The following is a 13451-nucleotide window of genomic DNA, read 5'->3' on the forward strand; positions in this document are numbered from 1 at the left end:
TTAACCACTTAACCCATTTAGATCTGGAAAGCCTATACGTCGTTATACCGTTCAATCCGGGACCACATCTGTGTCATTTTAGTTATCGTTGCTGTCGGGGCAGAAACCTCTTGTCTCCCTATTCTAACCAGGGACGTGCACAGATAGACTCTAGGTGGTGCTTTACAGCAGGGGTCTTCAACAGGGGGTCCGGGACCCCTAGGGGGTCCTCAGAGTTACTACAGGGGGTCCGCCAAATCTTTGTGATATGATTTTTCTTTTTACCATAACCACTCGAAACCTAGCATCCCTTTTCTGAGGAGAACTTCTGCGAGGCGTTGTGGGCTTGTAGATCGGCTATTTTTGGCTAAGAGGTAGCCGGCGGTTCTGTGCGCCGTGCAAGGTGCCCTTTTTTTTTTTACTTGAGCACCTGCCCCTCAAAATGTCTGTGCACGCCACTGATTCTAACTTTCGGTGTTTTTTCGTAAATTAACGCCCTACTTGATCACACTACTTGATCACACAAAAGTAGCAGGTCCGAGCAGTTTCGAGCTTGTAGATCTGCTACTTTTTTAATGCTTTTGAAATCTTTTAATGCTGAAAAGTTTTTGGACATGAGGTTTCCACCCGACAGAGAAGCTATATAGCTCAAATCTAAAATTACGCAGAGTCTTTCCCGGTTTTAATGGGTTAACCACAAAAAAAGAAGACAATAAATTTAAAAAATATATAAAATAGCCAATCCACAAGTTCACGACGCATTACAGTACGTTGTGAGCTTGTAGATTGGCTATTAAAAAAATGAGGTTCCGCAAATCTTTTGTTTTTATTTTCAACTATTTTCAACCTAATGACCTGCTCCAAATCGGGATGCCCAGGGTTAAAGTACTTCTTTATTATTAGTTATTTTTAAACTTGCATTTACTTGCGAAAACTTGGAACAACCTAAAAAAACACGAGCACTCTCGACTGCCGTTATTGTAAACAAAGGACTCAAAATGATGATATTTAATTACAATTACAAAAAGACATACAAAAAAAATAAAAAATAAACAACAGAAGAAGCCATGTCACAGTAGGCCTACATTTAGTTCCTTTCACATGCCGTCTAGATGCAGAAGGCGGGTCCTGTCCTTGTCATTGGGTGCTTCATACCGTAACGTACAGTGTTGATTGGCTGGCCCTCCTGAATGCTGATTGATGCTAAGCTCCTCCCTCCCCGTGTGACGTTCATCAGAGGTAGAAGCCGGTGGCTTGTGGGTCTGGCAGGCTGGGCAGAGTCTCTGCACCTGGCAGCATCTGTCCATTAGGGGGCGGTGCTGCTCCATTCCCGTTGGGCAGCGCACAGCCACCTGGGAAAGTGCTGCTCAGGGCACAGCCGTTTTCCATCTGCAAGAGGATATTGAGATTGAGATTATACAATTAGCAATTAAGCCATTTAGCAGACGTTCTTAATCCAGAGCTATTTACAGTAAATAAGGTAAACAAGTAAACAACACAACACATCAAATGCATAGAGGCAGTGTAGTGCCTCTGTAATCTTAATCTGAGTTCCCTGACATTCTCGCCAGCTCTCGCTGTAATCTAGGATCATAGGTAAACCAAGAACCTAGCATCAAAAACTATAGGATGCCAGGTCAACACATGAACCTGGCTTCTGTCTAAATCACATAAACCTTTGCATAAAACCGCATGGTCGTCAAGGCTAGGCCAGGTCAAGTGCTATACTATTCAGATTGAGATTAACTTTCAGTGTCACTTTAGACCAGTGGTTCTCAAACTTTTTCATGTCATGTCCATCTGAAAATATGTTGTGCCAGGGAGAGACCCCCATACAATATTGTGTTGTTAAAATGTTTGAAAAAAAAGATCCCAAATGTGTGGGATCAGATCTACAAGCTCACAAAGCAGCGCATTGAAGAAGACCAATCTACAACACGTTGCGCTTGGCTATTTTCAAGTTTCCCAAGGAGCTTACTGAGGAAAAGGGGGAGGTGTTCAATTATGGGCATCACTTCCTGTTGTCAGTCATTCAGTTCATTTGAGGGATAAAACCTGTCAACACAACCTGACAGAACCTGGCCATCAGACTCTAAGCTGTCTGCTGGCCTGTCCCGTCTAGGACTCAGAGCCACAGATGCCTGTGTGTCTATTTAAGCTGATGGGAGCATGATAATTCATAGGCTATGAATTATCATGCTCCCATCAGCTTAAATAGACACAGGCATCTTTTTCCTGCTGATATGAATTATTAACCTTCGCTAAAACATCCAGGACAACGCTCCACGCGTCCCAGACTCTTCTCCCTTCTGGCTCCCAAACTATGGAATGAACTCCCCATAGCAATTAGAACTGCAGACTCACTCCCAATCTTCTGTCGTAATCTCAAGACTCACCTCTTCATTACTTTATTATTAGATTACTATGTTTAAGCATTTGATGTATTATGTGTATTATGATGTTTTATGATGTATTAGCTTGTGTCCTTGCTTACTGTAAGTCGCTCTGGATTATGAGCGTCTGCTAAATGCCTAAACTGTATTAATTCATATCAGCAGGAAAACAAGAAGCTTTTAATTACTTTTCATTTGTATTATTTAGTCATCATGACTGTAATGGTTTGATAAACACTGCTTCTAGCTCCGGCTATGAATAAAGCACAGTTTATTTTGTGGATTTTTTTTTTTTTTACACAGATCTTCTCTTCTACGGGTCCCTGGCACGAAACATTTTCAGATGGGGGGTCCTTGGCACGAAATAGTTAGAGCAGGGGTCTTCAACGTTTTCAGGCCAAGGACCCCCCTAGCTGAGAGAGAGATGAAGCAGGGACCCCCTACTCTATATTGTATAAAATTGTGTTTCAGATTATAGTATTGTTTTTTACTTAGTCTGCTCTTTTTTCCCTCTACACCTATAGCCTCTTTGCCAAAAATAGCCAATCTACAAGCTCTCAACGCCTCGCAGCGCGAGGCGTTGAGAGCTTGTAGATCGGCTATTTTTGTAGATCTGCTATTTTTGTTCCCCTCAGAAAAGGAATTCTAGGGTTCAAGTGGTTAATGTAAAAAAACGAAATCCTATCACACAAAGATTTGGCGGACCCCCTATAGTAGCTCTGAGGACCCCCAGTTGAAGACCCCTGAGTTAGAGAACTAGAAGCGGCCTCATGACTCTTAAAGGGGAATGAATACCACTCATTTTCAACATTGAACTATATCTTTGATACACCTTAGAACTGTTGTGTGGAAATAAGAAAAAAGCCCCCCCCCCATTCTATGTTGCCTAGAACTGGAGAATTGATTGAGGTCATGTGATCAGTGACATAATGTACGCAGGGTGTACTTTTGGCTCCGCCCCCTCAGCCAAAAGTACACCTACATAATAATTCAATGTTGAAAATGAGTGGTATACCCCTTTAATGGGTTAAACGTAAGAACAGAGAAAAGTCAAACCATACACACCTTGCTGTGGCTGGGGTCGTGGTGAGGGATGTCCGAGGTGACCATCCCGTAGGGGTCCAGCTGCCTGCAGGGCTGGCCCACCCCCAGGATGTGCTCCAGGGTGCAGGCGTTGGAGGCTGGAGGACACTGAGACAGGCTGGACAGCACCTGGGCCAGCGGAGCAGGCAGCAGCGGAGGCTCCAGCGGCTGACGCTTGTGGTTCATCCTCTGGTAGGAGGAGGAGCATCCTCCGGGGTCGGCTCTGTGCTGCTGCTGCTGCTGCTGCAGATGGCCCCCTCCGCCGCCTCCTGCCGCTGTGCACAAGCCGCTCCCGTTGATGTTAAAGTCCATGCCGTCAATGTCCAGCATGCCGTAGTCCATACACGCGTCCAGTGAGCCGTGCGTAAGGGAAGCTTGGCCGTTGCTGAGGCAGGCGTTACCGCTGCTGCTCTCTCCCGGGTGGCTGAAGCCGCCGTAGCTGTTGTTGGGCCACTGGGGCTGCTTGCCGCCACAGCCGGCCTGGGCTTCTGCGTTTGGAAGGTTACACAGTCCGTTGAGGTTGGCCCCCTTCTGTTTGGCATGGCGCTGCTGCTGCTGCAAGAGGTGGCTCTGCATGCTGGACTGCTGCTGCTGCTGCTGGAGGTAGTGCAGGTGTACCAGCCCCCCCCCGTCCAGCCCCGGGGCCTTGCTGTTGAAGAGAGTCTGCTGGTGTGTGTGACGGTGGTCCACCTGGACGCCCGCCGTAGCCAGGATGTCCTGGGCCGTCCACGGCTCATTGGGGACGATGGGTTGGCTTTGCCCCAGAAGGAGGCCGTGGTTGAGCACCGGGGGTGCGGGAGGAGGGGCTACGTGGCTGTTGTTCTGCACGCTGAAGTCACGCATCATCCCCTTCCCCGGCTGCATGCTGAGGTGCTGCTGCATCTGCTGGGACAGCTGGATGATGGGGGCCTGGCCCACCGGGGGAGGCCTGTGATGGGGGTACTGAGTGTGCATGTTGGTGCCAGTGGTTAGACCGCTCTCAGGTGTGGATACCGTGGCGGACGCGGCGGTCGCGGACGCGGACGCGACGGCGGGCGGCGCCTGTTCCCTGCCGTCCGCCGCCTTGGCCTCCAGGGAGTCGTGGATGTAGTTCAGAATCTCGTCGTTGGTCAGCAGGTCGTCCAGGGTGGGCACGCGGTCGGGGTCCATCTCCACCCGGATCATCCGCTCGTCCAACAGCAGCAGCTCCAGGTCCTCGGCGCTCAGACCCAGACCCTCCAGAGCTCCGAACAGCTCCCCGTTGGAGCAGCCCTCGTCGTCCGCCGCCGCCACGCCGCCACCGCCTTGGCCTCCCAGGGAGAGGGAGTCCAGGGTGGCGAGGAGCGGATCGAAGCTGGCGGCCGGCAGTCCCGGAGCCGCCAACACGCCGCCACCGCCGCCGGCTTCCTCCCATCCCCTGTGATGGCCGGAAGGTTCCGACTCAGAGACGCCCATTTGGTCTCCGAAGAAGCTGCCGTGGAAGGCCAGCTTGGGCTCCAGGGCCGGCTGGCAGACGTACACCGACTCGTCCTGGCTCATCAAGGCCCCCAGCAGGGAGCCGGGGTCCACGCCGTCCCTGGCCGCCCGGTCAGTCCGGCTTTTCTTAGACTTGCTGCCGTTCTTCTCGTGGCCGCCGCCGTCGATGAAGCCCGCGATGGGGTGATTGGACTGGTAGAGCAGGGCCTCTCCTGTGGCGTAGGTGAAGGGCAGGTGCATGGAGCGCTTACGCAAATGCTCTCCCCCCTCTTCCTCCCTAGAGAGAGACACAGAGGAGCATGTTTTCAGAAGCACCTAACCATGATACTACTGCAGTATGCTACGGCTGTCAATCCTACTGAAGCACCTAACCATGATACTACTGCAGTATGCTACGGCTGTCAATCCTACCGAAGCACCTAACCATGATACTACTGCAGTATGCTACGGCTGTCAATCCTACTGAAGCACCTAACCATGATACTACTGCAGTATGCTACGGCTGTCAACCCTACTGAAGCACCTAACCATGATACTACTGCAGTATGCTACGGCTGTCAATCCTACTGAAGCACCTAACCATGATACTACTGCAGTATGCTACGGCTGTCAATCCTACTGAAGCACCTAACCATGATACTACTGCAGTATGCTACGGCTGTCAATCCTACCGAAGCACCTAACCATGATACTACTGCAGTATGCTACGGCTGTCAACCCTACTGAAGCACCTAACCATGATACTACTGCAGTATGCTACGGCTGTCAATCCTACTGAAGCACCTAACCATGATACTACCAGTGGTCTAAAGTAACTTAGTACATTTACTCAAGTACTGTACTTAAGTACAATTTTGAGGTACTTTTACTTTACTGGAGTATTCCCATTTATCAGTACTTTTACTTCTACTCCACTACATCTGAGAGGCAAATATTGTACTTTTACTCCACTACAATTATTTGAAAACTTTAGTTACTAGTTACTTTGCAGATATAAATTATTACATTACTAGAGTTTCGGGGGGCTACGCCCCCCTCAACCCCAGCCGCGCACGGGGCCCAGCGTGGCCGCGTGTATATTGGGGTACTCAAATTGCTGGAGTAAAACTGTGGAAAAGTAAAAAAAAAAAAAAAAAAAAATTGAAAAAAATATATTTTTGATGTTTGAGGGGGACCCCCGCGGACCCCCTGCTGGTCGACGGCCCCCCTGTGGAGTGTTGGGCCGCGCGGGGACCCCCCTGGAACATGGCGGACCCCTTCGGTGTATTTTTTTTTTTCATGAAGGTGGTTGCTTGTTTCTGGCGCTTGTTTTTAGAGAACCTGGCATGCCAACGACTTGGCAACCCGACTTGTTTGTTTTTGTGTTTGGGATGAACATGGCACGTGAAGGACGGACATAGTGTGATGGAGACATGAGTGAAGTGAAAGTAACGGCCTGGGTGGAACAAAGGAGGTACGTAAGAAGGGGGGGGGGGGGGGGGGGGGGTTGAAGCAAAGGAGCTGCGTGTGTGTTGGTGTGGAGGAGATGGGCAGAGTGCAATGGCGGCGCAAGCCAGCGCATGCTGCCGCACGTTACACCAGAAATGGTGCCTGGAGAAAATGGTGACCAAAAAAAAAGTTTTGAAAAAAAGGAAAAAACCCCCGCAGCGGCTGGCAGCTGTTGTGGTGATGAGGTCGTGCGCAGGGTAAACGGTACGAAGCTGCCTCCCCTTCCGTTTTGTCCGACATTTGGTGAGTAGAATTAATTATGTTGCGCGGTGGAAAAGCTGTAGTGAGCAGTGAGATGTCCCCTACGCGAGGCGTAAATTCAGCGCGGCCGCCGTGGCGAGTCAGTTGCCGACATGTGGTCTGGCGGTGCGTTGTTTATTCGATAACAGAGCTGTGGGGTGTCGCACCCAGGGTGCGGAAGTTGCTCGCCATTTATATAGTTAGATAAGAGATACATTAACCACTTTAGTCCTATTTTATACCTAGGCTATTTGAAAATAGCCGATCTACAAGCTCACAAGCTTGTAGATCTGCTATTTTCAAACATTTTAGTACTTTTACTTTTGGTACTTTAAGTACATTTTGATACCAATACTTTTGTACTTTTACTCAAGTACATTATGAATTCCAGACTTTTACTTGTAACAGAGTACTTCTACATTGCAGTATTGATACTTTTACATAAGTAGAACATTTGAGTACTTTTTCCACCACTGGCTACTACTACAGTATGCTGTGACAGTCAATCCTACTGAAGCCAATCATAAAATTCAAGCTCACAAACACGTCACATCACGACACTATTTAGTACTTGTACTAGCTTTTAAAGATACTTAAGCATTCAAAAGTACATGCCTTTAGAAATAATTAAAGCTAGGGTAAGTGATATTGTTTTGGGAAAACAAAAATATACTTTTGTTAAAAGGTTAAAGCACTATATTCTGGTCGTAATCATTGCTATAGAGTTCAAATTCCACCGAAGTGGAAGAATCGGCGCTCCAAAATAAAGGATGCAAGACTCAGAATGTGTATACATTCTTGTTTATTGAGAAGGAAGGCTTGACGCGTTTCGGACTCAGCCTTCCTCAGAGCAGATTTAAAAAACGTTTTTAAAGGCTGAGGCCGAAACACGTCAAGCGTTCTCAATAAACAAGAATGTGTATCTGAGCCAGTCTTGCATCCTTTATGTGCTGCATATTCCACTTTGGTGGTATTTCAACCTAGTTATATTTATAGCTGAGCACCCACTGCCTCAACGAAAAGGCATCCAGAGGAAGCTCACCTGCTTTTTTTCTTAAATGCATTGCTATAGAATGTATGTTCTGCAAGAGGAGTCTCCCTGTCTCTACAGCTCTTTAAGTAACAGAAAATACATTTTCAGGTGGGTTGCAAATCTTCCAAATCTTCGGCCAATCAGGGGAGAGTACCCATTCATCAGCTTAAGTTTTATAGTGGTACAGTTCCAATTTTCTCCGCTCTTTTCTTTGTGTCATTACTTCCTATTTCACTTATCCTGTATCGTGTGTGAGTTCTCTCTCCTGATCGGATAAAATTGGTATCATTACCTGAAAATGTATTTTCTGTTTACCAAAGAGCCATCGAGACTCCTGAACAAACACTCTATAGCAATGAGTACTATCAGAATATAGGACTATTTAACACTTATTTTAACAAAAACATATCTCTTAATCTACGTATTCAAAAGAACAAATTAGCAAGTACATTTTTATATCAATCCATTGCTGTATTAAAATGTCGATACTTTCCCATATTTTTTCCAGAAATCTTCAAAATAATAGTGAAAACAACAGGTCTACAAGCATCACGACATGTTGTGAGCTTGTAGATCTGTTTGAAAGTAGGCTTAAGTGTTTAATTCATAATGCTTGCTCTTCCTAGACATTTTGTGGAGTCAAAAGTACAATATTTGCCTTTTTGAAATGTATCCAAAAATACAAAATACTCAAGTAAAGCATGGATACTAAAAAAAAAACGTAAGTGCAATACTCAAGTAAATGTGCTGAAGTACAGTACTCAAGTACATGTGCTTAAGTAGTACTCAAGTAACAGTACTCAAGTAAATGTACTTTGTTAACTGTCCACCGGTGCTCAGAGGTATGCAGCGCTAACCCGCCCTAAAGAAGAAAATAGCAGATCTACAAGCTCACAACGTGTCACAACGTGTCGCATTGCGATGCGTTGTGACCTTGTACATGAATCAGGTAGTACATGAGATGTATGTAGGTGTAAAGTGCTCATGGTGTAAAGGTGTAAAGTGCTCATGTGTGCTCATGTGGCCTAGTCACTTCTTTTGGGCTTGTTATCCTGGACCTGGCTGCTTTCTCTCACAAAATGTGGCAACACTGGTCGTAAGCAGCCCTCATAAACACTGGGGCTTCAAGACTGTTTTAATGTGTTTGGAGTCAAAACAAATGGCAGCCGACCAAGAGCTGCACAATGATGCGACTGTTCCACGTTATAGAAGGAAACCATCTGGCAATCAGCCAAAGTAACCGGTGGAGTTGTTTTGTGGCATGTCATGCGTGTGCATTTCTCTAAATTATACGTGCGTGAATGCGTGAGAAACGTGTGACAAGATGACAGAGGGTTAAGTGAGGTACGTTTAAAACACGTGAAGATGGAACGGAGACGGAGGCTGCAGCTATGAACCGAGTATTTTGCTTCCAGGTTTAAGTACTGTAATTGGCCGTGCAATTTAGAGTTATTTGATTGATTATAGAAACCATTCAAATATATTGCATTTGATTTATGTGCTGTTACCATGCAATACTATTGCTCCCAACATACATGTGTGTATGTGTATGTGTATATATATATATATATATATATATATATATATATATATATATATATATATATATATATATATATATATATATATATATATATATATATATATTAAACTTTGGAAAGGAAATCCCTGAATTCCCTTCCAAGTTTAAAACTGATCTTAAATCATGGCTTGTCGCTTGTCCTATGTGAACAATTTTTTAACTGTTTGTATGGTTGTGTATGGTTTTGTATAAGGGTTACAGGAGAGAGGGCTAACGTACACGAGGGGTCTCTGCGTGGCGATGATGTAGTCTGGTTTGCCGTTCTTGTAGACCAGCCTGGCGTTGGCCTGGACCCACTTCCAGCGGTTGTCCTTCGTCAGGAGGCGAAACACCGTCAGACCACTCTCTCCAGTCTTCATCACTATCGGCACAACACACACACACACACACACACACACGCACACACGCACACACGCACACGCACGCACACACACACAACATGAATTTGTACAAAATGTACTTAAAGTACCAAAAGTTAAAAGTACTCATTGTGCAGAATGTCCCCATTTCACAAGTTTTCAAAATGCAGAAAGAAATCCAGAAGGAGCGAGTTACATTTTCCGGCAGCGACATGCACTCGCTGTAAATCTTTAGCAGATCCACAACGCGACGCGTGGTGCGCTTGGTGGGGAAGTGGTTAAGTGGTTTTGTAATAATAATAATGATGATAATAATGATAATAATATATTTATAATAAAATCCTACAAACAAAAGTTTTCAAACAATTGTAGTGGACTAAAAGTACAATATTTGAAATGTAATTCAGAGTAGAAGTTATAGAATTGAACATACTCCAGTAAAGTAAAAATGTATTTAAGTACAGTACAGTAAATATACACCACTGTGAATAACAACGGCTACATTTCAAAATAAAAACCCAAAAACTAAACAAAAACTAGCTTAAAGCATCCAGCGGCGGGTTGACAGAGGGTGACATTGTATTAAGCAATGAGTTGGTTTGACACATTTAGCTTGGCAGATTAAGCTCAACTTTTAGGCCCTGCAGCTGAGTGCTCTGAGTCTGCACCAGAGTGACCTCTGTTAGGAGTCAGTCCGCTCAGAAACCTCGTATCTCCATGATTCAACTTTTCATGTTAATTAATTCCCCTATTTGTCATTCTAGTGCAGGGGTCTTCAACGTTTTCAGGCCAAGGACCCCTTGGCTGAGAGAGAGATAAAGCGGGTACCCCCAATATCTATTGTATAGAACATAATCTTTTCATAGATTTCATAGATAGCTTCATAGACTTGTTTGACAGACACAGTGTTGGATTCATGTTAACGTGTGTTTTCAGACTTTTAACCACATAAACCGTCCATACAAAGTAAACTTGACCCACTCAGTACTTGGTCTGCTCTTTTTCCCCCTTACACCAAACCTCTTTGCCGAAAATAGCAGATCTACAAGCGCACAACGCCTCGCAGTGCGAGGTGTTGTGTGCTTGTAGATCTGCTATTTTTGGCTAAAGTTCTCCTCAGAATAGGGATGCTTGGTTGAAGTGGTTAATGTAAAAATCACAAAGATTTGGCGGCCCCGCTGTAGTAACTCTGAGGACCCCCTAGGGCTCCCGGACCCCCTGTTGAAGACCCCTGTTCTAGTGTCACACAAAAGTAGCAAAAACAGCCGATCTGCTGAGCGCCGACATTATAGCCGATCACATGTTATTATTATTGTGTGTGTGTGTGTGTGTGTGTGTGTGTGTGTGTGTGTGTGTGTGTGTGTGTGTGTGTGTGTGTGTGTGTGTGTGTGTGTGTGTGTGTGTGTGTGTGTGTGTGTGTGTGTGTGTGTGTGTGTGTGTGTGTGTGTGTGTGTGTGTGTGTGTTTATAAACATTGTGAAAGGCATTAACGAGAGCTTAGCTTGTGACACTATAACTCCATTGGATCCATGGGAACACAACACAGGTTATTTTTTCCCCCTCTATTTTTAACACTTTTGGACATACAAGGTTTCTACCCGACAGTGACGCCTTGCCTGCGGTATTTCCGCCCTGGCTTGTGTGGCTGTGTTGATATATGGATCATCTCCCATGCTTTGCTCATGCGGTGGATTTGTCAGCCCCTATCCCCTCTGCTGGCTGGTTCTGTAGCTTTGCTCAATCTGGTTTGTAATCCCGCGGGATTACTTGGGAAAGCTGTCTGAACTCACTGACCGGCATCGGTGGCGACCGACTACCAGACCCCCCCTCCTTCACTTCTTTATATGAACAGGACTAATTCTTAAACTTGGAAACCGAAAAAACACTGATGGAAAAAAGGTGAAACCGTCACATTTGTTGTAAATTAGACGTGCTGAAAATAGCCGACTATAGTCACAACGTGTCGCATTGCCTGAGTTACAACTGCACTTGAACCGCTTTTCCCCCCCGTCTACACCAAATATTTTCGGCAAAAATAGCCTATCCACAAGCTCACAGCGCGTTGCAACGGGACACGCTGTGAGCTTGTAGATCTGCAATAGGCTCTATGCACAGCAGCCATATTATCACTTCCTTCACAGGTGTTACCAATGATACTAATGAAGGCTCTGTTCCATTTAGTCTAGCACAGTGGTTTCCACGACCCCCATAACTCTGAGAGTGTACAAATGTAACCAAATGGACCCTTACGGGTCCATTTGGTTACATTTGTACACTCTCAGAGTTACACACCCATAAGGGGCCATTTGGAAGCCCATGAGGGTCCCTGGACCCCAACTTTAGACCCACTGGTGTAGCAGAGTGTTTCTAGTTAGCCAACATGCACAATATCAGCACACTGACTCTGTTTGACCAGAATGGAACAGTGCCTTCATTAGTATCATTGGTAACACCTGTGAATGTCTTCACAACATGGCTGCTGTGAATAGAGCCTATTCTTTTGGGCCAATGTTCCCCCCAGAATTTGGATGCCTGGGGTTCGAGTGGTTAAGCGTCATGTTTTCAACTGAGGCGTGACTCACTTCTGACATGGTTCTCGGCGCAGTACAACATGTCCGCTGCGTGAATGAACTGGTATCCAGAGCCACGCACGCGGAGCTCAGCCTCTGTGTAGCCCAGGACTATCTTCCCCCTGGAAAAGAAAAGAAAAAGGACATCATTTGGTGTCCAGATCATAGAGGACACACTAAAGCAAATGCGTCATCACAACTCTTTATCATCACAATGAATAATGTTCAAAAACACACCACAGGACAAAAAAAACATTTGATTACAACTACAAAGGCCTTTTTGTATGGTTATATATTAACTCCATGTGCTGTATGTTAAAGCTGCAATCCATCACAGTTTTTGTGTGAATACTATTTTTTTGTTTTGTTAATCCAATATAACTAACACAACTGTGCTGGTTGTATTTGGTCTCCCCGCTCTTCTATAGAGACATGTACATCCAGTGGACAGGTAGGACCTTTGGTCTCCCTGCTCTTCTATAGAGACATGTACATCCAGTGGACAGGTAGGACCTTTGGTCTCCCTGCTCTTCTATAGAGACATGTACATCCAGTGGTCAGGTATAGGACCTTTGGTCTCCCTGCTCTTCTATAGAGCAGACATCCCACCTCTCCCGGAAGTTGCGGGAGTCTCCCGGACACCAGAGTGGTAATACTCTACAAAATCTCCCGCAAATGCCGGATCCGGTCTAGAGCCCGCCTACTAAATGTATGAACATATATGCAAATATATGCTGCATATATGCCATTATGCAGGTTCATATATGTGCATGTATGTGGATTTATAGGAAATATATGTGCCATATATAGTTCATATATATCCACATTATGTTAAGCATATATGCGGCATATATAAAGAATATATTTATGTTCATATATTTTCTTGACCTCCCTGCAATGAATTTTTCCAGTGTCGGATGTCTGTATAGAGACATGGTAGGACCGTTCTACTACTACTGATAAGTGGTATTGCAAGAAGCTAAAAGTGCAATACATCCTCTGCCCAAACAGGATTTCTGGATTGACTCACATCCGCTTTATCGCTTGATCATTTTCAGAGCTTCCGTGCATCAGACTGTATGACGGAAGCATTTGAAAATTGTGGGAGGCAACATGGCTCGCGAGACTAAACGGAGAGCAACCATGAAAACCCATACCCATAGCCTTATGTGGTCAAAAGGACAATGAGAAAATAACTTTTGATCAATGTAGCAACTGTGGCAGCCATGACTTGCTGATTTCCTTCCAGTTTGGCCACTCGAGGTGCCAC

The 13451-nt window shown here is 45.4% G+C and overlaps 1 protein-coding gene across 1 annotated transcript in view; it reads right to left on the reverse strand.

The window, feature by feature from the left end:
* Nucleotides 1-1212: 1212 nt before the first annotated feature.
* The window catches only part of ahr1b (aryl hydrocarbon receptor 1b), a gene marked incomplete at both ends in the record, with an annotated part of 65467 nt that continues 53228 nt past the window's right edge, over nt 1213-13451 (reverse strand). Inside the window, 4 exons of the mRNA XM_084084287.1 lie at nt 1213-1368; nt 3438-5187; nt 9473-9614; nt 12194-12303. Coding sequence (XP_083940413.1) covers nt 1213-1368; nt 3438-5187; nt 9473-9614; nt 12194-12303 — 2158 coding nt within the window. The remainder of the gene's footprint in view (nt 1369-3437; nt 5188-9472; nt 9615-12193; nt 12304-13451) is intronic.

Source organism: Gymnoscopelus microlampas (assembly GCF_963454915.1).
Source record: "Gymnoscopelus microlampas genome assembly, chromosome: 17".
NCBI classification, from domain to species: domain Eukaryota; kingdom Metazoa; phylum Chordata; class Actinopteri; order Myctophiformes; family Myctophidae; genus Gymnoscopelus; species Gymnoscopelus microlampas.